Source organism: Oncorhynchus masou, chromosome 25 (assembly GCF_036934945.1).
Source record: "Oncorhynchus masou masou isolate Uvic2021 chromosome 25, UVic_Omas_1.1, whole genome shotgun sequence".
NCBI lineage: Eukaryota > Metazoa > Chordata > Actinopteri > Salmoniformes > Salmonidae > Oncorhynchus > Oncorhynchus masou.
Genome location: NC_088236.1, coordinates 4,109,541 through 4,136,506, shown reverse-complemented (window position 1 = coordinate 4,136,506; position 26,966 = coordinate 4,109,541). Strand labels below are relative to the sequence as shown.

The window sequence follows — 26,966 nt, the reverse complement described above, 5'->3', positions numbered from 1 at the left end:
TCCTCCTCTGTCTCTGCTGCTAAAGCCACTTTCTACCACTCTAAATTCCAAGCAAAAAAAAAAAAAAAAAAAAAAAAAAAATTGATCATATTACTCCAGTGCTAGCCTCCCTACACTGGCTTCCTGTCAAAGCAAGGGCTGATTTCAAGGTTTTACTGCTAACCTACAAAGCATTGCATGGGCTTGCTCCTACCTATCTCTCTGATTTGGTCCTGCCGTACATACCTACACGTACGCTACGGTCACAAGACGCAGGCCTCCTAATTGTCCCTAGAATTTCTAAGCAAACAGCTGGAGGCAGGGCTTTCTCCTATAGAGCTCCATTTTTATGGAACGGTCTGCCTACCCATGTCAGAGACGCAAACTCGGTCTCAACCTTTAAGTCTTTACTGAAGACTCATCTCTTCAGTGGGTCATATGATTGAGTGTAGTCTGGCCCAGGAGTGGGAAGGTGAACGGAAAGGCTCTGGAGCAACGAACCACCCTTGCTGTCTCTGCCTGGCCGGTTCCCCTCTTTCCACTGGGATTCTCTGCCTCTAACCCTATTACAGGGGCTGAGTCACTGGCTTGCTGGGGCTCTCTCATGCCGTCCCTGAGGGGGTGCGTCACCTGAGTGGGTTGATTCACTGATGTGGTCATCCTGTCTGGGTTGGCGCCCCCCTTGGGTTGTGCCGTGGCGGAGATCTTTGCGGGCTATACTCAGCTTTGTCTCAGGATGGTAAGTTGGTGGTTGAAGATATCCCTCCAGTGGTGTGGGGGCTGTGCTTTGGCATAGTGGGTGGGGTTATATCCTTCCTGTTTGGCCCTGTCCGGGGGTGTCCTCGGGTGGGGCCACAGTGTCTCCTGACCCCTCCTGTCTCAGCCTTCAGTATTTATGCTGCAGTAGTTTATGTGTCGGGGGGCTGGGGTCAGTTTGTTATATCTGGAGTACTTCTCCTGTCCAATTCGGTGTCCTGTGTGAATCCAAGTGTGCGTTCTCTAATTCTCTCCTTCTCTCTCTCGGAGGACCTGAGCCCTAGGACCATGCCCCAGGACTACCTGACATGATGACTCCTTGCTGTCCCCAGTCCACCTGGCCGTGCTGCTGCTCCAGTTTCAACTGAACCGCGGCCCTAGGACCATGCCCCAGGACTACTTGACATGATGACTCCTTGCTGTCCCCAGTCCACCTGGCCGTGCTGCTGCTCCAGTTTCAACTGTTCTGCCTTATTATTATTCGACCATGCTGGTCATTTATGAACATTTGAACATCTTGGCCATGTTCTGTTATAATCTCTACCCGGCACAGCCAGAAGAGGACTGGCCACCCCACATAGCCTGGTTCCTCTCTAGGTTTCTTCCTAGGTTTTGGCTTTTCTAGGGAGTTTTTCCTAGCCACCGTGCTTCTACACCTGCATTGCTTGCTGTTTGGGGTTTTAGGCTGGGTTTCTGTACAGCACTTTGAGATATCAGCTGATGTACGAAGGGCTATATAAATAAATTTGATTTGATTTGATTTGAAACGACACCGCTGGTTCTGCTCACACTGCCCTACCCTGTGCTCTGACCTCTTTCTCCCCTCTCTCTCCAGATGAAATCTCGCTTCTTGTGACGGCCGGCCGCCCAACAACCTGCCCGCTTGACCCTATCCCCTCCTCTCTTCTCCAGACCATTTCCGGGGACCTTCTCCCTTACCTCACCTCGCTCATCAACTCATCCCTGACCGCTGGCTACGTCCCTTCCGTCTTCAAGAGAGCGAGAGTTGCACCCCTTCTGAAAAAACCTACACTCGATCCCTCCGATGTCAACAACTACAGACCAGTATCCCTTCTTTCTTTTCTCTCCAAAACTCTTGAACGTGCCGTCCTTGGCCAGCTCTCCCGCTATCTCTCTCAGAATGACCTTCTTGATCCAAATCAGTCAGGTTTCAAGACTAGTCATTCAACTGAGACTGCTCTTCTCTGCATCACGGAGGCGCTCCGCACTGCTAAAGCTAACTCTCTCTCCTCTGCTCTCATCCTTCTAGACCTATCGGCTGCCTTCGATACTGTGAACCATCAGATCCTCCTCTCCACCCTCTCCGAGTTGGGCATCTCCGGCGCGGCCCACGCTTGGATTGCGTCCTACCTGACAGGTCGCTCCTACCAGGTGGCGTGGCGAGAATCTGTCTCCTCGCCACGCGCTCTCACCACTGGTGTCCCCCAGGGCTCTGTTCTAGGCCCTCTCCTATTCTCGCTATACACCAAGTCACTTGGCTCTGTCATAACCTCACATGGTCTCTCCTATCATTGCTATGCAGACGACACACAATTAATCTTCTCCTTTCCCCCTTCTGATGACCAGGTGGCGAATCGCATCTCTGCATGTCTGGCAGACATATCAGTGTGGATGACGGATCACCACCTCAAGCTGAACCTCGGCAAGACGGAGCTGCTCTTCCTCCCGGGGAAGGACTGCCCGTTCCATGATCTCGCCATCACGGTTGACAACTCCATTGTGTCCTCCTCCCAGAGCGCTAAGAACCTTGGCGTGATCCTGGACAACACCCTGTCGTTCTCAACCAACATCATGGCGGTGGCCCGTTCCTGTAGGTTCATGCTCTACAACATCCGCAGAGTACGACCCTGCCTCACACAGGAAGCGGCGCAGGTCCTAATCCAGGCACTTGTCATCTCCCGTCTGGATTACTGCAACTCGCTGTTGGCTGGGCTCCCTGCCTGTGCCATTAAACCCCTACAACTCATCCAGAACGCCGCAGCCCGTCTGGTGTTCAACCTTCCCAAGTTCTCTCACGTCACCCCGCTCCTCCGCTCTCTCCACTGGCTTCCAGTTGAAGCTCGCATCCGCTACAAGACCATGGTGCTTGCCTACGGAGCTGTGAGGGGAACGGCACCGCAGTACCTCCAGGCTCTGATCAGGCCCTACACCCAAGCAAGGGCACTGCGTTCATCCACCTCTGGCCTGCTCGCCTCCCTACCACTGAGGAAGTACAGTTCCCGCTCAGCCCAGTCAAAACTGTTCGCTGCTCTGGCCCCCCAATGGTGGAACAAACTCCCTCACGACGCCAGGACAGCGGAGTCAATCACCACCTTCCGGAGACACCTGAAACCCCACCTCTTCAAGGAATACCTAGGATAGGATAAGTAATCCTTCTCACCCCCCCTCCCTTAATGATTTAGATGCACTATTGTAAAGTGGCTGTTCCACTGGATGTCAGAAGGTGAATTCACCAATTTGTAAGTCGCTCTGGATAAGAGCGTCTGCTAAATGACTTAAATGTAAATGTAAATGTAACCATTCTGTTAGCTATTTAGCAGTCAGTCGTTAGCCATTCTGTTAGCTATTTAGCAGTCTGTCTGTTAGCTATTTCTGTTAGCCATTCTGTTAGCCATTCTGCCATTCTGTTAGCTATTTAGCAGTCAGTCGTTAGCCATTCTGTTAGCTATTTAGCAGTCAGTCTGTTAGCCATTCTGTTAGCTATTTAGCAGTCTGTCTGTTAGCTATTTAGCAGTCAGTCTGTTAGCCATTCTGTTAGCTATTTAGCAGTCTGTCTGTTAGCTATTTAGCAGTCAGTCTGTTAGCCATTCTGTTAGCTATTTAGCAGTCAGTCTGTTAGCCATTCTGTTAGCTATTTAGCAGTCAGTCTGTTAGCCATTCTGTTAGCTATTTAGCAGTCAGTCTGTTAGCCATTCTGTTAGCTATTTAGCAGTCAGTCTGTTAGCCATTCTGTTAGCTATTTAGCAGTCAGTCTGTTAGCCATTCTGTTAGCTATTTAGCAGTCAGTCTGTTAGCCATTCTGTTAGCTATTTAGCACTTATGGCTTGGGGATAGAAGCTGTTCAGGAACCTGTTAATGTCAGACTTGTTGCTCAGGTAAGACTTTCCGCGCGGAAGCAGACAGAACAGCCTGTTCCCTGTAAATGGAACGACAGACCAGCCAGTGAAACACAGCCATTATGGATGCTGAAGATATGAGTCATGTCTGCTGTGTGTGGCTATGTCTATGTGTGTGTGTGTGGGAGTGGGGGTTCCCTCACAAAGCTGGAAAGATATTAAGCAGAACGGACGGTGAGGAGAACAAAGAAAGAGTTGGCCTCTGTTATTAAGATCAGATAGAGACAGCACACACACACACACACACTCGCATACAAGTACTCACACACACACACACAAATGCATTCACACACACACACACCCAAACACATATACTCACAAATACACATGGGGTTGTGAGTGCACAGAAAGTATAATATTTGCAGCAATCATTTACCCCCCCCCCCCCCCCCCCAGAGTAAGGAAGCCCCCGAGTAAGTCCGGGTGGACTCTTTTCTTATATAGAAATGCCAAAGAGTAGTAGAAGTAGTGCTAGTAATATCATGTCTATACTACAGGGCAGACACAAATCTGTGCTGATGGGAACAGGGGTCGAATGTGACAACTCTGGGATCTCCTTTGTAATAATAAAGGCAAAACTAATCCTAAAATCAGCACTCCTACTCAAAATCAAATCCTATTTTATTTGTCACTTGTGCCCCGAACACAACAGGTGTAGGTAGACCTTACTGTGTAACGGTTACTTACAAGCCCTTATTAACCAACAATACAGTTCAAGAAATAGAGTTTAGAAAATATTTACTAAATTAACTAGTGTCTAAAATGTAACAGGTTTGACGGTAACAGGGTTGACCGTAACAGGGCTTGTTGTGGGGGAATGGAAGCTTGTTGAGGGGGAATGGAAGCTTGTTGAGGGGGAATGGAAGCTTGTTGAGGGGGAATGGAAGCTTGTTGTGGGTGAATGGAAGCTTTTTGAGGGGGAATGGAAGCTTGTTGAGGGGGAATGGAAGCTTGTTGTGGGGGAATGGAAGCTTGTTGTGGGGGAATGGAAGCTTGTTGTGGGGGAATGGAAGCTTGTTGTGGGGGAATGGAAGCTTGTTGGGGGGAATGGAAGCTTGTTGTGGGGGGAATGGAAGCTTGTTGAGGGGGAATGGAAGCTTGTTGAGGGGGAATGGAAGCTTGTTGAGGGGAATGGAAGCTTGTTGAGGGGGAATGGAAGCTTGTTGTGGGGGAATGGAAGCTTGTTGTGGGGGAATGGAAGCTTGTTGAGGGGGAATGGAAGCTTGTTGTGGGGGAATGGAAGCTTGTTGAGGGGGAATAGAAGCTTGTTGTGGGGGAATGGAAGCTTGTTGAGGGGGAATGGAAGCTTGTTGAGGGGGAATGGAAGCTTGTTGAGGGGGAATGGAAGCTTGTTGTGGGGGAATGGAAGCTTGTTGAAGGGGAATGGAAGCTTGTTGTGGGGGAATGGAAGCTTGTTGTGGGGGAATGGAAGCTTGTTGAGTGCAACAGAGAGTGGTAAAAAGTGGCCTTACTATCTATTGGAAACAGGGTTGATCCGCTACTAAACCACCAGAACACGACCCAAAACAGTAGAACCAGCTCACCTGCTTTTACACTAGGATTTAACTATTAGATGATTCAATGTCTCTTTTGAAAAAAAAAATTAACTATATTAAAACAAGAGTTCAGTTCACGTAACATGGTTGACCTTAGACTGAGGGACAGAGGTAAATGAATCACTAATCACATGAAGTAAATAATGATCGTAGGAAATTACTTTGTCAAGGCAACACAATAACTAGAGTTTACAATGATGGTGAAACTCGGGCGACATTTTTTGGGTTAAGTGAGAATCTTGTGAAATCTTGCTAGAAGTGACACAGGGTTGACAGAGGGACATGTCAAAAAATGCTGAATTTTGGCATATTAGTGAGTCTTTATTTATTTATTATTATTTATTAAAAATGAATTATTGTATTATTCTCACGACTTCCTCTTCCTGTTCGGGCGGCGCTCGGCGGTCGTCGTCACCGGTCTACTAGCTGACACCAATTCCTTTTCTGTTGGTTTTGACTAGATGTCTAGTTTGTCTAGTTTGTCGTTAATTCAGGGCTATTTAAGCCTTCAGGGCCCGCCTGCTTTTGTGCGGGCTTCTTTATTGTTCTGTCAGTGGAGGTTTGTGTTTTGTTGCTATACGGTTTGTTTTCGTTCCTGTTTCTGTGGTCCTTTGTGCCTGTGATTTCTGGCTATTTTTTGGCCATATTTTGGAATAAACATTCTCATTTGGCAACTTTGCTCTCTGCGTTTGACTCCACACCCACCACTCCCAGCTATCCTGACAATTATCCATGTAGTCTATGTTAAAGGGCGCTTCATCTAATATAACACGCTTTTCAAATTTTGAAGGGACTCAAAAGGCGCTCTTTTTGTGGAACGCCCCAATTTACTGATAAACAACCTCTTGAAACACTTCCTGGCCGTATTGTAGTTCATAGCTGACCACAAAAACACAGCCATTCTCCCCTTTTCACATTCAGACATTAGAGTATAAGAAGCAGTGTGCCTACAGTGGACGTGGTCACAAGACGTTTCGCATGATTTCCTATTGGCCAAGGCTCAGACAGGAGTGTGTCTTTTAAAGATACATTATGCTGGTTGAGAGGACTCAGACACCATGTGACTGGTTGAGAGGACTCAGACACCATGTGACTGGTTGAGAGGACTCAGACACCATGTGACTGGTTGAGAGGACTCAGACACCATGTGGCTGGTTGAGAGGACTCCGACACCATGTGGCTGGTTGAGAGGACTCCGACACCATGTGACTGGTTGAGAGGACTCAGACACCATGTGGCTGGTTGAGAGGACTCAGACACCATGTGACTGGTTGAGAGGACTCAGACACCATGTGACTGGTTGAGAGGACTCAGACACAATGTGACTGGTTGAGAGGACTCAGACACCATGTGACTGGTTGAGAGGACTCAGACACCATGTGACTGGTTGAGAGGACTCAGACACCATGTGACTGGTTGAGACACCATCACTCTACATACCTATAAGAATACACAAACATCTCTCAAATTGCAAAAGTGTTGTCTTACCTCCAGGTATGCACCTGTGTGGGCATACAGTATCAAATGTGTACTGTGTGTGTGTGTGTGTGTGTGTGTGTGTGTGTGTGTGTGTGTGTGTGTGTGTGTGTGTGTGTGTGTGTGTGTGTATCTTACCTCTGTGTGGCGCCTCCCTCCTCTATGTGTGCTATGACGATGCCGTGCGGGGAGCGCTTGGACCCTCGTCCTCCCGTAATTTGGATGCCCAGCCCCTCCTGACCTTTCACCATGTGCATCTTCCAGATACGACTCCCCTCCCTGGGCTGGAGGTCACAGACAAGACACAGGGTTAGGGTCATGGTTGATACGACTCCCCTCCCTGGGCTGGAGGTCACAGACAAGACACAGGGTTAGGGTCATGGTTGATACGACCTCCCTCTCTGGGCTGGAGGTCACAGACAAGACACAGGTTCAGGGTCATGGTTGATACGACCTCCCTCTCTGGGCTGGAGGTCACAGACAAGACACAGGGTTAGGGTCATGGTTGATACGACTGGCCTCTCTGGGCTGGAGGACATGTTTGAAATGACTTCCCTCTCTGGGCTGGAGGTCACAGACAAGACACAGGGTTAGGGTCATGGTTGATACGACCTCCCTGGGCTGGAGGTCACAGACAAGACACAGGGTTAGGGTCATGGTTGATACGACTGGCCTCTCTGGGCTGGAGGTCACAGACAAGACACAGGGTTAGGGTCATGGTTGATACGACCTCCCTGGGCTGGAGGTCACAGACAAGACACAGGGTTAGGGTCATGGTTGATACGACTGGCCTCTCTGGGCTGGAGGACACAGAGTTAGGGTCATGGTTGATACGACTGGCCTCTCTGGGCTGGAGGTCACAGACAAGACACAGGGTTAGGGTCATGGTTGAAATGACTTCCCTCTCTGGGCTGGAGGTCACAGACCAGACACAGGGTTAGGGTCATGGTTGATACGACCTCCCTGGGCTGGAGGTCACAGACAAGACACAGGGTTAGGGTCATGGTTGATACGACTGGCCTCTCTGGGCTGGAGGTCACAGACAAGACACAGGGTTAGGGTCATGGTTGATACGACCTCCCTGGGCTGGAGGTCACAGACAAGACACAGGGTTAGGGTCATGGTTGATACGACCTCCCTCTCTGGGCTGGAGGTCACAGACAAGACACAGGGTTAGGGTCATGGTTGATACGACTGGCCTCTCTGGGCTGGAGGACATGGTTGAAATGACTTCCCTCTCTGGGCTGGAGGACACAGAGTTAGGGTCATGGTTGATACGACTGGCCTCTCTGGGCTGGAGGTCACAGGGTTAGGGTCATGGTTGATATGACCTCCCCCTCAGGGCTGGAGGTCACAGACAAGACACAGGGTTAGGGTCATGGTTGATATGACCTCCCCCTCAGGGCTGGAGGTCACAGACAAGACACAGGGTTAGGGTCATGGTTGATACGACTGGCCTCTCTGGGCTGGAGGACATGGTTGAAATGACTTCCCTCTCTGGGCTGGAGGACACAGAGTTAGGGTCCTGGTTGCAGTGTTGAAGGCAGTGACACACTCACTAATACTGTATATCACAAGAACAAGCTCCATCCTCTTCTCTCCTCCTCATCCTCATGAGAGGTGTGGAGTTTGATCAGCACTGCCTCTTCTCTCCTCCTCCATCCTCTTCTCTCCTCCTCCTTTCTCTCCTCCTCTTCCTCATGAGAGGTGTGGAGTTTGGTCAACAATGCCTCCTCTTCTCCCCTCCTCTTCTTCTTCTTACCCTCCTACTCCTCTCCCCTCTCTCTCCTCTCTCTCCTCTCTCCTCCTCCACTTATTCTTCCCCTCATCCTCCTCTCTCCTCCTCCTCCATCCTCCTCTGTAGATGTTCTATAAATATAATCTGAGTGATCCTTAGAGGCACCTGTCTTTGACAAATTGTACACACACACACACACACACACACACACACACACACACACACACACACACACACACACACACACACACACACACACACACACACACACGATGTAGCTGCCCCAGAAAAGACAATTGCCAACCCTCTAAGGGGATTGAAGTGATTAAAATTTAAAGCACTACCATATGTTCAGTCTGAAACACAGGCCTGATGTCTGTGTGCGAGCTACTCAACCTGGGCTGGATTCCATTACAATAACGACAGGCCTGATGTCTGTGTGCTAGCTACTCAACCTGGGCTGGATTCCATTACAATAACGACAGGCCTGATGTCTGTGTGCGAGCTACTCAACCTGGGCTGGATTCCATTACAATAACGACAGGCCTGATGTCTGTGTGCTAGCTACTCAACCTGGGCTGGATTCCATTACAATAACGACAGGCCTGATGTCTGTGTGCTAGCTACTCAACCTGGGCTGGATTCCATTACAATAACGACAGGCCTGATGTCTGTGTGCTAGCTACTCAACCTGGGCTGGATTCCATTACAATAACGACAGGCCTGATGTCTGTGTGCTAGCTACTCAACCTGGGCTGGATTCCATTACAATAACGACAGGCCTGATGTCTGTGTGCGAGCTACTCAACCTGGGCTGGATTCCATTACAATAACGACAGGCCTGATGTCTGTGTGCGAGCTACTCAACCTGGGCTGGATTCCATTATAATAATGACAGGCCTGATGTCTGTGTGCGAGCTACTCAACCTGGGCTGGATTCCATTATAATAACGACAGGCCTGATGTGTGTGTGCGAGCTACTCAACCTGGGCTGGATTCCATTACAATAACGACAGGCCTGATGTCTGTGTGCGAGCTGCTCAACCTGGGCTGGATTCCATTACAATAACGATCTCCCTTGTTCCTCGTTTAGAAGTCATAGGGTAAATCATCAAGCACATAGGAATGGAGAGAGGGAGATAGAAAGAGAGCAAGAGTGAGAGGTAATGTATACTTTTATTACCTCATTAATAGCAATACCAGCCTTATTGACACTGATAGTTGTGACGCACACAAGTCCCACGCTATTATCACCAGTAGTTTATATAATGATATATTATCACCAGTAGCGGCAGGGTAGCCTAGTGGTTAGAGCGTTGGACTAGTAACCGGAAGGTTGCAAGTTCAAACCCCCAAACTGACAAGGTACAAATCTGTTGTTCTGGCCCTGAAAGGGCAGTTAACCCACTGTTCCTAGGCCATCATTGAAATAAGAATTTGTTCTTAACTGACTTGCCTAGTAAAATAAAATAAATATAATGATATATTATCACCAGTAGTTTATATAATGATATATTATCACCAGTAGTTTATATGTGACGCTTTGATGAGTTTCACCTGTCCTTGTGATTGTCTCCACCCCTCCTGGTGTCGCTTATTTTCTCCAACCCTATAGGTTTTGTTGCTTAGCAACCAACCTGTCTATAGGGTTTGTTGTTAAATAACCAACCCGTCTGTAGGTTTTGTTGCTAAACAACCAACCTGTCTATAGGGTTTGTTGTTAAACAACCAACCTGTGTATAAGTTTTGTGAAGAGAAGAGACCCTGAGAGTATTGTGAGTGGTGAGACACACACCCTGGGAGCATTGGGGTATTACTAAGCACCTGTCCAGTCCTGTCCTGTCCTGTCAAAGGTGTTGTGTTGTGAATGATGACAGGTAGGTAGGCGGTCGCCTGAGGACAGTAAGCCTGTCAAGGAGAGACTTGTCTGGGCTAGTTCTCTCCCAACACCCTCACCCTAACCCAACAGTTAGTCCTCTCCTCTACCAACCCTAACCCAACAGTTCATCCTCTCCTCTACCTACCCTAACCCAACAGTTAGTCCTCTCCCTACGCTAACCCAACAGTTGGTACTCTCCTCTCCCTACGCTAACCCAGCAGTTAGTCCTCTCCTCTCCCTACGCTAACCCAGCAGTTAGGCCCTCTCCTCTCCCTATGCTAACCCAGCAGTTAGTCCTCTCCTCTCCTCTCCCTACGCTAACCCAGCAGTTAGTCCTCTCCTCTCCCTACGCTAACCCATGAGCTAGTTCTCTCCTATTCCAACACTAACCCAGCAGTTAGTCCTCTCCTCTCCCAACGCTAACCCAACAGTTAGTCCTCTCCTCTCCCTACGCTAACCCAGCAGTTAGTCCTCTCCCAAAGCTAACCCAACAGTTAGTCCTCTCCTCTCCCTACGCTAACCCAGCAGTTAGTCCTCTCCCAACGCTAACCCAACAGTTAGTCCTCTCCTCTCCCTACGCTAACCCAACAGTTAGTCCTCTCCTCTCCCAATGCTAACCCCACAGTTAGTCCTCTCCTCTCTCTACGCTAACCCAGCAGTTAGTCCTCTCCCAACGCTAACCCAACAGTTAGTCCTCTCCTCTCCCTACGCTAACCCAACAGTTAGTCCTCTCCTCTCCCAATGCTAACCCCACAGTTAGTCCTCTCCTATCCCTACGCTAACCCAGCAGTTAGTCCTCTCCCAACGCTAACCCAACAGTTAGTCCTCTCCTCTCCCTACGCTAACCCAACAGTTAGTCCTCTCCTCTCCCAATGCTAACCCCACAGTTAGTCCTCTCCTCTCTCTACGCTAACCCAGCAGTTAGTCCTCTACCAACGCTAACCCAACAGTTAGTCCTCTCCTCTCCCTACGCTAACCCAACAGTTAGTCCTCTCCTCTCCCTACGCTAACCCAACAGTTGGTACTCTCCTCTCCCTACGCTAACCCATGAGCTAGTCCTCACCTATTCCAACGCTAACCCAGCAGTTAGTCCTCTCCTCTCCCTACGCTAACCCAGCAGTTAGTCCTCTCCTCTCCCTACGCTAACCCAACAGTTAGTCCTCTCCTCTCCCTACGCTAACCCATGAGCTAGTCCTCTCCTATTCCGACGCTAACCCCACAGTTAGTCCTCTCCTCTCTCTACGCTAACCCAGCAGTTAGTCCTCTACCAACGCTAACCCAACAGTTAGTCCTCTCCTCTCCCTACGCTAACCCAACAGTTGGTACTCTCCTCTCCCTACGCTAACCCATGAGCTAGTCCTCACCTATTCCAACGCTAACCCAGCAGTTAGTCCTCTCCTCTCCCTACGCTAACCCAGCAGTTAGTCCTCTCCTCTCCCTACGCTAACCCAACAGTTAGTCCTCTCCTCTCCCTACGCTAACCCAACTGTTGGTACTCTCCTCTCCCTACGCTAACCCATGAGCTAGTCCTCACCTATTCCAACGCTAACCCAGCAGTTAGTCCTCTCCTCTCCCTACGCTAACCCAGCAGTTAGTCCTCTCCTCTCCCTACGCTAACCCAACAGTTAGTCCTCTCCTCTCCCTACGCTAACCCATGAGCTAGTCCTCTCCTATTCCAACGCTAACCCAGCAGTTAGTCCTCTCCTCTCCCTACGCTAACCCAGCAGTTAGTCATCTCCCTACGCTAACCCAGCAGTTAGTCCTCCCCTCTCCCAACGCTAACCCAGCAGTTAGTCCTCTCCTCTTCCAACGCTAACCCAACAGTTAGTCCTCTCCTCTCCCAACGCTAACCCAGCAGTTAGTCCTCTCCCTACGCTAACCCAGCAGTTAGCCCTCTCCTCTCCCAACGTTAACCCAACAGTTAGTCCTCTCCTCTCCCTACGCTAACCCAGCAGTTAGTCCTCTCCTCTCCCTATGCTAACCCAGCAGTTAGTCCTCTCCTCTCCCAACGCTAACCCAACAGTTAGTCCTCTCCTCTCCCAATGATAACCCAGCAGTTAGTCCTCTCCTCTCCTTCCTCAACATCGGAAGAGTCTGTCTTGCTGTTTCCTCAGTTCTTATAAAACACTAATTTCCACAGTAGGTAGTCTGTTTTCTCAGCTAATGTTACCGCTAACAGGGAAGAGATCTGCTAATGTTACCCCTAACAGGGAAGAGATTAGCTAATGCTACACCTAACAGGGAAGAGATGAGCTAATGTTACACCTAACAGGGACGAAATTAGCTAATGCTACCCCTAACACGGAAGAGATTAGCTAATGTTACCCCTAACAGGGAAGAGATTAGCTAATGCTACCCCTAACACGGAAGAGATTAGCTAATGTTACCCCTAACAGGGAAGAGATTAGCTAATGCTACCCCTAACACGGAAGAGATTAGCTAATGTTACCCCTAACAGGGAAGAGATTAGCTAATGCTACCCCTAACACGGAAGAGATTAGCTAATGTTACCCCTAACACGGAAGAGATTAGCTAATGTTACCCCTAACAGGGAAGAGATTAGCTAATGCTACCCCTAACAGGGAAGAGATTAGCTAATGCTACCCCTAACACGGAAGAGATTAGCTAATGTTACCCCTAACAGGGAAGAGATTAGCTAATGCTACCCCTAACAGGGAAAAGATTAGCTAATGTTACCCCTAACAGGGACGAGATTAGCTAATGTTCGGCCGACCCCTAATAGGAAAGAGTGTCTGGATCAACTAGAAGGGTCCCAACCAGGAACATCTGGTATGCAGAATGTTCAGGTGTATTGCCACTATCCCAACACAACCTGATTCATACTAATATGATTAAAAGATACTAACGTTAACGTAGCTTGCTGTAGTGTTATTTGTTTTGATCTCAATCGTCTGTGGTGAGGTTAGTCACTGTGGATGACTCATGAGTGTACTGTACACAGGGAGGTAGGATTTCTGGAGAGATTTTAAAGATTTGCCCAGTAAAAGGTGACTGAACATGTGGAGATTTTTATGGAGATTAAGACAAATGGCCTGTATGGACAGACTGTCTCATTTTTTCATTACTACTGTTTCTGTCCTCCGTTTGGTTCTCATGTAAGATGCCACACAGCTTTGGTATAGTTTGGTTCTTTCAAAAGGCTTCATCTTCAAGCTCTAATCCAGCCAGCCCTTTAAAACCAGAGGCCTTTGAGTTTAGAACGTTAGAGTGGGCAATCTGATCCTGAAAGGGCCTCGGGCCTAACCTCTGATTGACTAAACCACTGAAACATGGTAACATCTGCCTGTCTCATTGGTTGAATCATTGGCAAAAGGGAACATATCCCTTCTGATTGGCTAAAACACTGACACACGGGGCTGGAAACAAACTGGCTATTCTAAACCGTGGTCGGCCAGATTAACACAGAGCAGAGATGAGAGACTCTCTCAGGGTGAGTTACATCAGAAACATATGGAGACGACCACACATCCAAGATCAAACTACGGCTCTCTTTCTTTAAGAGACCGCTACATACTGTCTTCTTTCAGTGCTGATGAGAGGATGAGTGCAGGATGGTACAGTATATATATATAGATATATAGATATATATGCACATCACCAGTCCAAAGTTTTAGAACACCTATTCAGGCAAGGGTTTCTATTTATTTTTGAAAACGATTTTCTACATTGTAGAATAGTGGTGAAGACATCAAAACTATGAAATAACACATATGGAATCATGTAGTAAGCAAAAAAATGTTAAACAAATTAAAAATATGTTATATTTGAGATTCTTCAAAGTAGACACCCTTTGCCTTGATGACAGTTTTGCAAACTCTTGGCATTCTTTTCCCACAGTCTTGAAGGAGTTCCCACATATGCTGAGCACTTGTTGGATGCTTTTCCTTCACTCTGCGGTCTAACTCATCCAAAACTATCTCAATTGGGTTGAGGTCAGGTGATTGTGCAGACCAGGTCATCTGATGCAGCACTCCATCACTCTCTTTCTTGGTCAAATAGCCCTTACACAGCCTGGAGGTGTGTTGGGTCATTGTCCTGTTGGAGAACAAATGATAGTCCCACTAAGCACAAACCAAATGGGATGGCGCATCGCTGCAGAAAGCTGTGGTAGCCATGCTGGTTAAATGTGACTTGAATTCTAAATAAATCACTGATAGTGACACCAAAGCACAGCACCCCCACAACCTCACACCTCCTCCTCCATGCTTCACAGTGGGAACCACAAATGCAGAGATCATCTGTTCACCTACTCTGCGTCTCACAAAGACACAGCGGTTGGAACCACTAATCAAGAATTTGGACCAAAAGACAGATTTCTACCAGTCTAATGTCCATTACTCGTGTTTCTTGGCCCAAGCAAGTCTCTTCTTATTGGTGTCCTTTAGTAGTGGTTTCTTTTCAGCAATTCGACCCTGAAGACCTGATTCACTCAGTCTCCTCTGAACAGTTGATGTTGAGATGTGTCTGTTACTTGAACTCTGTGAAGCATTTATTATTTGGGTTGCAATATGAGGTGCGGTTAACTAATGAATGTATCCACTGCAGCAGAGGTAACTCTGGGTCTTCCTTTCCTGTGGCGGGCCTCATGAGAGCCAGTTTCATCATAGCACAGCAGAGGTAACTCTAATGAACTTATCCTCTGCAGCAGAGGTAACTCTGGGTCTTCCTTTCCTGTGGCGGTCCTCATGAGAGACAGTTTCATCATAGCGCTTGATGGTTTTCGAGAATGCACTTGAAGAAACGTTCGAAGTTCATGAAATTTTCCGGATTGACTGACCTTCATGTCTTAATGTAAAGATGGACTGTCTTTTCTCTTTGCTTATTTGAGCTGTTCTTGCAATAATATGGACTTGGTCTTTTACAAAATAGGGATATCTTCTGTATACCACTCTTAGCTTGTCACAACACAACTGAATGGCTCAAACACATTAAGGTGGAAATAAATGACACAAATGAACTTTTAAGGCACACATGTTCATTTAAATGCATTCCAGGTGACTATCTAATGAAGCTGGTTGAGAGAATGTTAAGAGTGTGCAAAGCTGACATCAAGGCCAAGGGTGGCTATTTGAGGAATCTCAAATATAAAATATATATTTGGATTTCTTTAACACTTTTTTGGTTACTACATGATTCTATATGTCTTATTTCATAGTTTCAATGTCTTCACTATTATTCTATAAAGGAAAAAATAGTTTTTTTTAAATAAGAAAAACCCTGGAATGAGTAGGTGTCCGAACTTTTGACTAGAATACATACTGTATCTATAACATACTGTATCTATAACATACTGTGTCTATAACATACTGTGTCTATAACATACTGTATCTATAACATACTGTATCTATAACATACTGTATCTATAACATACTGTATCTATAACATACTGTGTCTATAACATACTGTATCTATAACATACTGTGTCTATAACATACTCTGTCTTACCTGACAGGGGGTGTCACTGCTGAGAGAGTCTGTCTGTCTTACCTGACAGGAGGCATCACTGCTGAGAGAGTCTGTCTGTCTTACCTGACAGGGGGCATCACTGCTGAGAGAGTCTGTCTGTCTTACCTGACAGGAGGCATCACTGCTGAGAGTCTGTCTTACCTGACAGGGGGTGTCACTGCTGAGAGAGTCTGTCTGTCTTACCTAACAGGGGGCGTCACTGCTGAGAGAGTCTGTCTGTCTTACCTGACAGGAGGTGTCACTGCTGAGAGATTCTGTCTGTCTTACCTGACAGGAGGTGTCACTGCTGAGAGAGTCTGTCTGTCTTACCTGACAGGAGGTGTCACTGCTGAGAGATTCTGTCTGTCTTACCTGACAGGAGGCATCACTGCTGAGAGAGTCTGTCTTGTGTTCTGACAGGAGGTGTCACTGCTGAGAGATTCTGTCTGTCTTACCTGACAGGAGACATCACTGCTGAGAGATTCGGTCTGTCTTACCTGACAGGAGGCATCACTGCTGAGAGATTCTGTCTTGTGTTCTGACAGTCCTCTGTGGAAGCGATTCGGCAGGGTGGCGGTTCCTCCCCCGTTCTGCAGATGTTGTGGGATCGCTAGAGGGGGCAGAACAGTCCTCGGTTCTCTTGGCTCCTCCTCTGGGGGCGTGTCCATGGAAGTTGTGCAGCTACTAGGCTCTGGGGGCGTGACCCTCGTGTCCATGGAGATCGCAGAGTCTGCGTGGCCCCGGTAACCGTTCTCCAGCGTTTCCCCACCGCCATCGTTACTATCACGATTGAACGTCGACCGGGCAACGATGCCAAACTTTCGCGTCCGTTTGCTGCTACCGGTCTGCGTCGGAAGGCTGTCAGGAGGCTCGGAGGACACGCTGCTCCTATGGTGCAGGGAGTTTCGGCCATCTTGGATGCCACCGCTGCCGCCAGTGATGGTGGCGTTGCCGTTTCCATTGCACGGAGGGAGAGGGGCTTTACGCTTGATCCTCCGGAGCATGATCAGGTAGATGCAGCCGCCATTCCAGCACTGGTCAGCCAGGTAACTGTACAGGAGAGGAGAGGGAAGAGAGAGGGAAGAGAGAGGAGAGGAGAGAGGAGAGGAGAGGAGAGGGAGAGGGAGAGGAGAGGGAAGAGAGAGGGAGAGGAGAGGGAAGAGAGAGGGAAGAGAGGGAAAAGAGCAGAGGAGGAAAGGAGAGAAAGAGAGAAGGAAGAGAGGAGGGGAGAGGAAAGAGGGAATAGAGGAGAGGAGAGAGAGGGAAGATAGAGGGAAGAGAGGAGAGGAGAGGAGAGAAAGAGAGAGGGAAGAGAGGAGAGGAGGAAAGGAGAGAAAGAGGGAGGGGAGAGAGGAGAGGAGAGAAAGAGAGAGAGGGAGAGGAGATGAGAGGAAGAGAGAGGGAAGAGAGAGGGAAGAGAGAGGGAAAAGAGGAGAGGAGGAAAGGAGAGAAAGAGAGAACGAGAGAAGGAAGAGAGGAGAGGAGAGGAGAGAAAAGAGGAGAGGGAGAGGAGAGAAAAGAAAAGAAAATAGGAGGGAGAGCGAGAGGAGGAGGAGAGGAGAGAAAAGGGGAGAGGAGGGAAAAGAGAGGGAAGAGGAGAGGAGGAAAGGAGAGAAAGAGAGAATGAAGAAAGGAGATAAAAGGGGAGAGGAGGGGAGAGGAGAGGAAAGAGGAGGGGGAGAGGAGGAGGAAAGGAGGAGGAGAGGAGAGATAAGGGGAGAGGAGAGGGAGAGGAGGAGGAGAATAGAGAAAAGGGGAGAGGAGAGGAAAGGAAAGGAGAGGAGGAAAAAGAGGAGAGAAAATAGGAGGGGGAGAGGAGGAGAGAAAGAGAGAAAGAGAGAAAAGGAAGAGAGAAAGAAGAGAGGAGAGGAAAGGAGAGGAGAGGGAAGAGAGAGGGAAGAGAGGAGAGGAGGAAAGGAGAGAAAGAGAGAAAGAGGGAAGGGAGAGAGGAGAGAGAAAGAGAGAGAGGGAAGAGAGAGGGAAGAGGGGAGGGAAAAGAGAGTGAAGAGAATAGGAGGAAAGGAGAGAAAGAGAGAAAGAGAGAAGGAAGAGAGGAGAGGAGAGAAAAGAGGAGAGGGAGAGGAGAGGAGAGAAAAGAGGAGAGGGAGAGGGAGAGGAGGAGAGGAGAGAAAAGGGGAGAGGGAGAGGAGGAGGGGAGGAGAGAAAATGGGAGAGGACAGGAGGAGAGGAAAAAGAGGAGAGAAAAGAGGAGGGGAGAGGAGAGGAGAGGAAAGGAGAGAAAGAGAGAAGGAAGAGAGGAGAGGAGAGGAGAGAAAAGAGGAGAGGGAGAGGAGGAGAGAAAGAGAGAAAGAGGAGAAGACAAAATGAGATGTCAGAATGTGTGGGGACGGGAGTCTCCCAGTCACAGATAAACAGATGGAAATACCAAAGGTGATGTCACATTTGAACTCCTTTTCTGATGAATTACGCCACTTGGAAATTAAAGGATGAAAAAAACCTTCGGAAAAGACTGTATTGTAGCGAATTGAAATTCCTCAGAGCATATTAACAGTGTAAATCACCCCGTTGTCCTTCCTTCTAACTCTGAATCCTTCTTTGATATCTCTGACTGCAGCTCATTGCTAAGCAAACGCCATTTCAGTTTCAATGGTGCTTCAGATGTCATTTCAGGCAAAATTGTGTGTGTGAGTTAAGCAGGAAAAACATAATGCAGTATGCCAAAACATATCTAGACAAGAACAGTGAGTGGAAAAGCCCACTCAGCCTCGGAATATAAACCGAAAAGATTCAGGAAGACGTAGAAGTGAATAACGAATATCTGAACATATTCCTTCTTTCTCCTATATGTTGTTTTCTATGGTATATAGTCTAACCGTGTCAAATTAAATCTACTGGCTACAGTAGTCTGGTTATGCTATGCTGGCTACAGTAGTCTGGTTATGTTACGCTGGCTACAGCAGTCTGGTTATGTTACGCTGGCTACAGCAGTCTGGTTATGTTGAGCTGGCTACAGCAGTCTGGTTATGTTCTGCTGGCTACAGCAGTCTGGTTATGTTCTGCTGGCTACAGCAGTCTGGTTATGTTCTGCTGGCTACAGCAGTCTGGTTATGTTCTGCTGGCTACAGCAGTCTGGTTATGTTCTGCTGGCTACAGCAGTCTGGTTATGTTCTGCTGGCTACAGCAGTCTGGTTATGTTCTGCTGGCTACAGCAGTCTGGTTATGTTCTGCTGGCTACAGCAGTCTGGTTATGTTCTGCTGGCTACAGCAGTCTGGTTATGTTCTGCTGGCTACAGCAGTCTGGTTATGTTATGCTGGCTACAGCAGTCTGTTTATGTTATGCTGGCTACAGCAGTCTGGTTATGTTATGCTGGCTACAGCAGTCTGGTTATGTTCTGCTGGCTACAGCAGTCTGGTTATGTTCTGCTGGCTACAGCAGTCTGGTTATGTTCTGCTGGCTACAGCAGTCTGGTTATGTTCTGCTGGCTACAGCAGTCTGGTTATGTTCTGCTGGCTACAGCAGTCTGGTTATGTTCTGCTGGCTACAGCAGTCTGGTTATGTTCTGCTGGCTACAGCAGTCTGGTTATGTTCTGCTGGCTACAGCAGTCTGGTTATGTTCTGCTGGCTACAGCAGTCTGGTTATGTTACGCTGGCTACAGTAGTCTGTTTATGTTACGCTGGCTACAGTAGTCTGTTTATGTTACGCTGGCTACAGCAGTCTAGTTATGTTCTGCTGGCTACAGTAGTCTGGTTATGTTCTGCTGGCTACAGTAGTCTGGTTATGTTATGCTGGCTACAGTAGTCTGGTTATGTTATGATGGCTACAGTAGTCTTGCTACAGTAGTCTGGTTATGTTATGCTGGCTACAGTAGTCTGGTTATGTTATGCTGGCTACAGTAGTCTGGTTATGTTATGCTGGCTACAGTAGTCTGGTTATGTTATGCTGGCTACAGTAGTCTGGTTATGTTCTGCTGGCTACAGTAGTCTGGTTATGTTATGCTGGCTACAGTAGTCTGGTTATGTTATGATGGCTACAGTAGTCTTGCTACAGTAGTCTGGTTATGTTATGCTGGCTACAGTAGTCTGGTTATGTTATGCTGGCTACAGTAGTCTGGTTATGTTATGCTGGCTACAGTAGTCTGGTTATGTTATGCTGGCTACAGTAGTCTGGTTATGTTATGCTGGCTACAGTAGTCTGGTTATGTTATGCTGGCTACAGCAGTCTGGTTATGTTCTGCTGGCTACAGCAGTCTGGTTATGTTACGCTGGCTACAGTAGTATGGTTATGTTACGCTGGCTACAGTAGTCTGGTTATGTTATGCTGGCTACAGTAGTCTGGTTATGTTATGCTGGCTACAGTAGTCTGGTTATGTTATGCTGGCTACAGTAGTCTGGTTATGTTATGCTGGCTACAGTAGTCTGGTTATGTTATGCTGGCTATAGTAGTCTGGTTATGTTATGCTGGCTACAGTAGTCTAGTTATGTTCTGCTGGCTACAGTAGTCTGGTTATGTTCTGCTGGCTACAGTAGTCTGGTTATGTTATGCTGGCTACAGTAGTCTGGTTATGTTATGATGGCTACAGTAGTCTTGCTACAGTAGTCTGGTTATGTTATGCTGGCTACAGTAGTCTGGTTATGTTATGCTGGCTACAGTAGTCTGGTTATGTTATGCTGGCTACAGTAGTCTGGTTATGTTATGCTGGCTACAGTAGTCTGGTTATGTTATGCTGGCTACAGTAGTCTGGTTATGTTCTGCTGGCTACAGTAGTCTGGTTATGTTCTGCTGGCTACAGTAGTCTGGTTATGTTCTGCTGGCTACAGTAGTCTGGTTATGTTCTGCTGGCTACAGTAGTCTGGTTATGTTATGCTGGCTACAGTAGTCTGGTTATGTTATGCTGGCTACAGTAGTCTGGTTATGTTCTGCTGGCTACAGTAGTCTGGTTATGTTCTGCTGGCTACAGTAGTCTGGTTATGTTCTGCTGGCTACAGTAGTCTGGTTATGTTCTGCTGGCTACAGTAGTCTGGTTATGTTATGCTGGCTACAGTAGTCTGGTTATGTTATGCTGGCTACAGTAGTCTGGCTACAGTATTAATTTCCTATGTTCCATCATAGATAGTGACTTTTGACAATCACCTGGTTAACCAGGATCCTGCTGGGTCTGGGCAGGCTCTCGTGACTTCCTGCATAACTACAAACACTTCTGGCTGACTTTGAAAGGAATTTACATTCGCGTGTGTGTGTGTGTGGGTCTTTATTTCAGCTACTCATTAACTTAATCAGGGGCGTGCATGTTTAACTACACTGCATGATCGTGGCTGAAAAGTTCAAACTCATTTGCAGACTTGTTTTACGATACATTCAGTAGGTTAGACAAGATATCAGCTAGGCTCCAAATCAAAAACCGTATGAAGCCTAAACAAAGAATCATATATAAAGTTGGATTGACTGAGGAGTAGGAGACTCTGCGTTGCATAGCGTGCCTTACACTCAGCTAATGAATGCGTAGAGCAGGGATGGACAACTTTGACAGGGGGTTGGGGGCCACACAAATAACAGAACACATCATGAGAGGTTGAAGTGGCTTGTGGGTCTGCGTACCCAGATCCATTTAAGAGGCCAGCCCCTCGTGACAGATTGAAATTTGAATAATAAGCTGACTGTACAGAGTGAACGAGACGTTTACTGTTCATTTTTATTGTTTATTTCACTTTCGTATATTATCTACCTCACTTGCTTTGGCCATGTTAACACATGTTTCCCATTCCAATAAAGCCCCTTGAATTGAATTGAAAGCTGTCAGGGGACTAGCTCCAGTGTGAAAGAGGATTACTGCGCTAACAAGGCTTTTCAACATCAGCAGCTAGTCTACTGCTAGACTACTGTAGCTGTATTGATCTACCGTACTTCAACAACATATGTACTCACATTGGATGGGGTTGATTAGGATTCAAACCTTCTCTCAAACAGCCTAATACATACTCTTACAGTAGGTTCACTCCATTAATGTACTTGGTAGTGTAAAAATGTTTTTTTCATGTAAGACATCATCACATTCCACTCATGTAAGCATTATGGCGAGGTTTTCCCGGACACGAGTACAGTTCTGAAAATCAAAATCAATGGAAAATGACCAGCCAAAATTCTGTCCAATCCAGGACAAGGTGTTATCTGAGTCCACGAAAACATTTTACTTTACAATTATTTACCCTCATTGATTCTTAAAGTATCTAACTTATATAATAAATGCCTCATGAGTTTAGGCCAATTGTCATACAACATCAGAACCCCAATTATATGCTCGTTCTATTCATACGTTTCTCAACAATGTACACAGAACAAAGACATTATAAACGCAACATGCAACAATTTCAAGGATTTTACTGAGTTACGGTTTATATGAGGAAATTAGTCAATTGAAATGAATTCACTAGGCCGATGGATTGGTAGGGGAGTGGATCAGAAAACCAGTCAGTATCTGGTGTGACCACCATTTGCCTCATGCAGCACTACTCATCTCCTTCACATAGAGTGGATCAGGCTGTTGATTGTGGCCTGTGGAATGTTGTCCCACTCCTTTTCAATGGCTGTGTGAAGTTGCTGGATATCGGCGGGAACTGGAGCACGCTGTCGTACACGTAAATCCAGAGCATCCCAAACATGCTCAATGGGTGACATGCCTGGTGAGTATACAGGCCTTGGAAGAACTGGTGGGAACTGGAACACGGCGATCCAGAGCATCCCGAACATGCTCAATGGGTGACATGTCTGGTGAGTATACAGGCCATGGAAGAACGGGGACATGTTCAGCTTCCAGAAGTTGTGTCCAGATCCTTGTGACATGGGGCCGTGTATTATCATGCTGAAACATGAGGTGATGGAGGCGGATGAATGGATGAATGGTACGACAATGAGCCTCAGCATCTCGTCACCATATCTCTGTGCATTCAAATCGCCATCGATAAAATGCAATTGTGTTAGTTATCGGTAGCTTATACCTGCCCATACTATAACCCCACCGCCATCATGGGGCGCTCTGTTCACAACGTTGACATCAACAAACAGTTCACCACACAACGCCATACACGTGGTCTGCAGTTGAGAGACCGGTTGGACGTACTGCCAAATTCTCTAAAACAAAGTAGGAGGTGGCTTATGGTAGAGAAATGAACAATCAATTATCTGGCAACAGCTCTGGTGGACGTTCCTGCAGTCAGCATGCCAATCGCACGCTCCCTCAAAACGTGTCACGTCTGTGACATTGTGTTGTGTGACAAAACATTTTAGAGTGGGGTTTTATTGTCCCCCAGCACAAGGTGCACCTGTGTAATGATCATGCTGTTTAATAATCAGCTTATTGATATGCCACACCTGTCCGATGGATGGATTATCTCTGCAAAGGAGACATGATCACTAACAGGGACGTAAACAAAGCAACTACCGTTACAACATCAACTAACGAAAAACATACAATTTCAATAATGTAGGCTATTGTACTTGACTTCAACTCTAAATATGGCTTACAGTAGATATTGCCGAGAACACATATACACTGAGCGACAATGTTGTCTGGATATAAAACGTTAGCTAGCTAAACACTTGTGTAGCAAGCTGTTGCTAAGATACGAGAGAGTGGCTAGGTTTCAGTTTAGTGTCACTGTTCGGTACATAGAACAGATCGATCTCCAATGAGGACATTTCTCACTTTGAATGAGACCGTATGATCTCTAAATCCTAATTCTATCTATCTTTTTCTGTTTCTCCTTCCACAAAAATGTAATATTAGCCTGTTAGCAACCGTGTAATCAGTTAACTTTCCTTAATTGTTTGTTGTAAAAGATAGCAAAGAAAATATTGTTTTTAATTAAATCATCAACACCTTTCTTCGGAAGGAAGGAAGTTGACATAATTCATCTTTCTCTGTGATTCGAGTGTCACTGTTGACAACTTTGTGGAATTTCTTGCAGGTCAGTGCCTATTGGATAATGCAAATATTTCAAACCTCCTTTTTTTGCAAGAAAACTAGCCAACTGGTTACCATTTAGGAAATGGAGTCCTCAGCTGAGGTCCCGCATGTCATTCAGGAATATGGAGTATTGACGGGAAAAAAGAGGGATGGGAAAAAAAATAACTTTAACTTACATTGGCCAATCAAATCCTAATATAGGAACAGTGGGTTAACTGGCCTAGGAACAGTGGGTTAACTGGCCTAGGAACAGTGGGTTAACTGGCCTAGGAACAGTGGGTTAACTGGCCTAGGAACAGTGGGTTAACTGGCCTAGGAACAGTGGGTTAACTGGCCTAGGAACAGTGGGTTAACTGGCCTAGGAACAGTGGGTTAACTGGCCTAGGAACAGTGGGTTAACTGGCCTAGGAACAGTGGGTTAACTGGCCTAGGAACAGTGGGTTAACTGGCCTAGGAACAGTGGGTTAACTGGCCTAGGAACAGTGGGTTAACTGGTCTAGGAACAGTGGGTTAACTGGTCTAGGAACAGTGGGTTAACTGGCCTAGGAACAGTGGGTTAACTGGCCTAGGAACAGTGGGTTAACTGGCCTAGGAACAGTGGGTTAACTGGTCTAGGAACAGTGGGTTAACTGGTCTAGGAACAGTGGGTTAACTGGTCTAGGAACAGTGGGTTAACTGGCCTAGGAACAGTGGGTTAACTGGCCTAGGAACAGTGGGTTAACTGGCCTAGGAACAGTGGGTTAACTGGCCTAGGAACAGTGGGTTAACTGGCCTAGGAACAGTGGGTTAACTGGCCTAGGAACAGTGGGTTAACTGGCCTAGGATCAGTGGGTTAACTGGTCTAGGAACAGTGGGTTAACTGGCCTAGGAACAGTGGGTTAACTGGTCTAGGAACAGTGGGTTAACTGGTCTAGGAACAGTGGGTTAACTGGCCTAGGAACAGTGGGTTAACTGGCCTAGGAACAGTGGGTTAACTGGCCTAGGAACAGTGGGTTAACTGCCTGTTCAGGGGCAGAACGACAGATTTGTACCTTGTCAGCTCGGGGGTTTGAACTTGCAAACCTTACGGTTACTAGTCCAACACTCTCACCACTAGGCTACCCTGCCGCCTCTACACTCTAACCACTAGGCTACCTGCCACCTCTACACTCTAACCACTAGGCTACCTGCCACCTCTACACTCTAACCACTAGGCTACCCTGCCGCCCCAGTAATGACGTACTAGTGAACAATGATGTACACAGTAGTATTGAAGGATATGAAGCATTACGAAGAAGCCCCACACAAACCCTGCCTTGATTTTGCTTTTCAGTCAGAGTCAGTTACAACAACGGCAGTAAATCTCATTAGAAAGACACATAAAAGGTAGTCAGTCTTCCAGGTGTCGTCATAAACAAAAAAAACAAAAATGACAGTGAAATAAAAAGCATCTAGCACATGATTTATACTCTTCGTTTAGATGTCTGCTCTACAGGATCACAAGGGGAGGTCAGAAAACTACAGCAGAGATGATTACCAACACACACGACAAAGCTACACCGCGTACCTTTAATTAGTTATACAACGTTTCAAACCAATCCTCATCAGGAGGTTCACACCGTGGACTCTTCTCACGACACGAAGAGAAGAGAGAGAGGTCACACACCCTGAACACCGTCAAGAAACGTCTTTCAATCGCACCATCCTGCTCTGTCACGTCCGTCTCAAAGTGGCATTTAGACGAGCCCATTCCCCTGTGAACAGACACTACTGCTTCTCCTGTCGGTGGTCGATTACAGCCCCAAAATAGACTTCATTGTAGACAGAAAGAAATATTGGCTGAGTGCTGTTGTTTGCCATAGTTTGTGACTGTGAGGCTTACTGCAGGAACTAAGCCCCCCAGCAGCTATTCTCTATCTACAGACAATGTACTGATTGGCAGCTTTGACAACTAGCTAGTGCTGCTGCAACCACACCAACAAAGCATTTGCTTACATCCACGACTGGGACAGCAGACAATGGAAAGAGGGGCCAAACCCCAATTTCAACACCAAATAGGAGAGATAAACACACAAAAAATAAACCATTTTGATAGCGGACTGCTGTCTGACTTGGAACACATCTGGAACACATCTGGAACACAGCTGGAACACAGCTGGAACACAGCATTTGACAGACTGTGTCTCTCTGTAAATCCATTTGGGGAAATTGAAACAAACTAAATCCTGTAACTTCAACAACAGTGTGATAACGGAGGGATAGAAAGAGGTAGAAGGTAGAAAGAGATACTGTATTCACCAGAGAGAGAGAGAGAGAGAGACAGACAGAGAGACAGAGAGAGACAGAGAGTGAGAGACAGACAGAGAGACAGAGAGAGACAGAGAGAGACAGAGAGAGAGAGACAGAGAGAGAGAGAGACAGACAGAGAGACAGGGAGAGACAGGGAGAGACAGAGAGAGAGAGAGTGAGAGAGAGACAGAGAGAGAGAGACAGAGAGAGAGAGACATAGAGAGAGAGACAGAGAGAGAGAGAGACAGAGAGAGAGAGAGAGAGAGAGAGAGAGTGAGAGACAGAGAGAGACAGAGAGAGAGACAGAGAGAGAGAGAGAGAGACAGACAGAGAGAGAGAGAGAGTCAGAGAGAGAGAGTCAGAGAGAGACAGAGAGTGAGAGACAGAGAGAGACAGAGAGAGAGACAGAGAGAGAGAGAGAGAGAGAGAGAGAGAGACAGAGAGAGAGAGACAGAGAGAGTGAGAGAGACAGAGAGAGCGAGAGAGAGAGAGAGAAAACATTTTGAATGTTATCCTGGTGATGGCAAACAACTTTCTGAAACCTTTATCTATGAATGTATATAGTATCCAACTAGTTGGTCAGTAGTTGTGTGGTTGTGATCAGTGCTGAATGCTAGTTGGTCAGTAGTTGTGTGGTTGTGATCAGTGCTGAATGCTAGTTGGTCAGTAGTTGTGTGGTTGTGGTCAGTGCTGAATGCTAGTTGGTCAGTAGTTGTGTGGTTGTGGTCAGTGCTGAATGCTAGTTGGTCAGTAGTTGTGTGGTTGTGGTCAGTGCCGAATGCTAGTTG

General features: G+C 47.1%; 1 protein-coding gene across 1 annotated transcript in view; it reads right to left on the bottom strand.

The window, feature by feature from the left end:
- Nucleotides 1–26,966, bottom strand: part of LOC135513697 (PDZ domain-containing protein 2-like) — a 230,329-nt gene that overhangs the window by 137,520 nt on the left and 65,843 nt on the right. The window contains exons 3-4 of the mRNA XM_064936570.1: nucleotides 16,485–17,037; nucleotides 7,043–7,188 (exon numbers count right to left, since the gene is read on the bottom strand). Coding sequence (XP_064792642.1) covers nucleotides 7,043–7,188; nucleotides 16,485–17,037 — 699 coding nt within the window. The remainder of the gene's footprint in view (nucleotides 1–7,042; nucleotides 7,189–16,484; nucleotides 17,038–26,966) is intronic.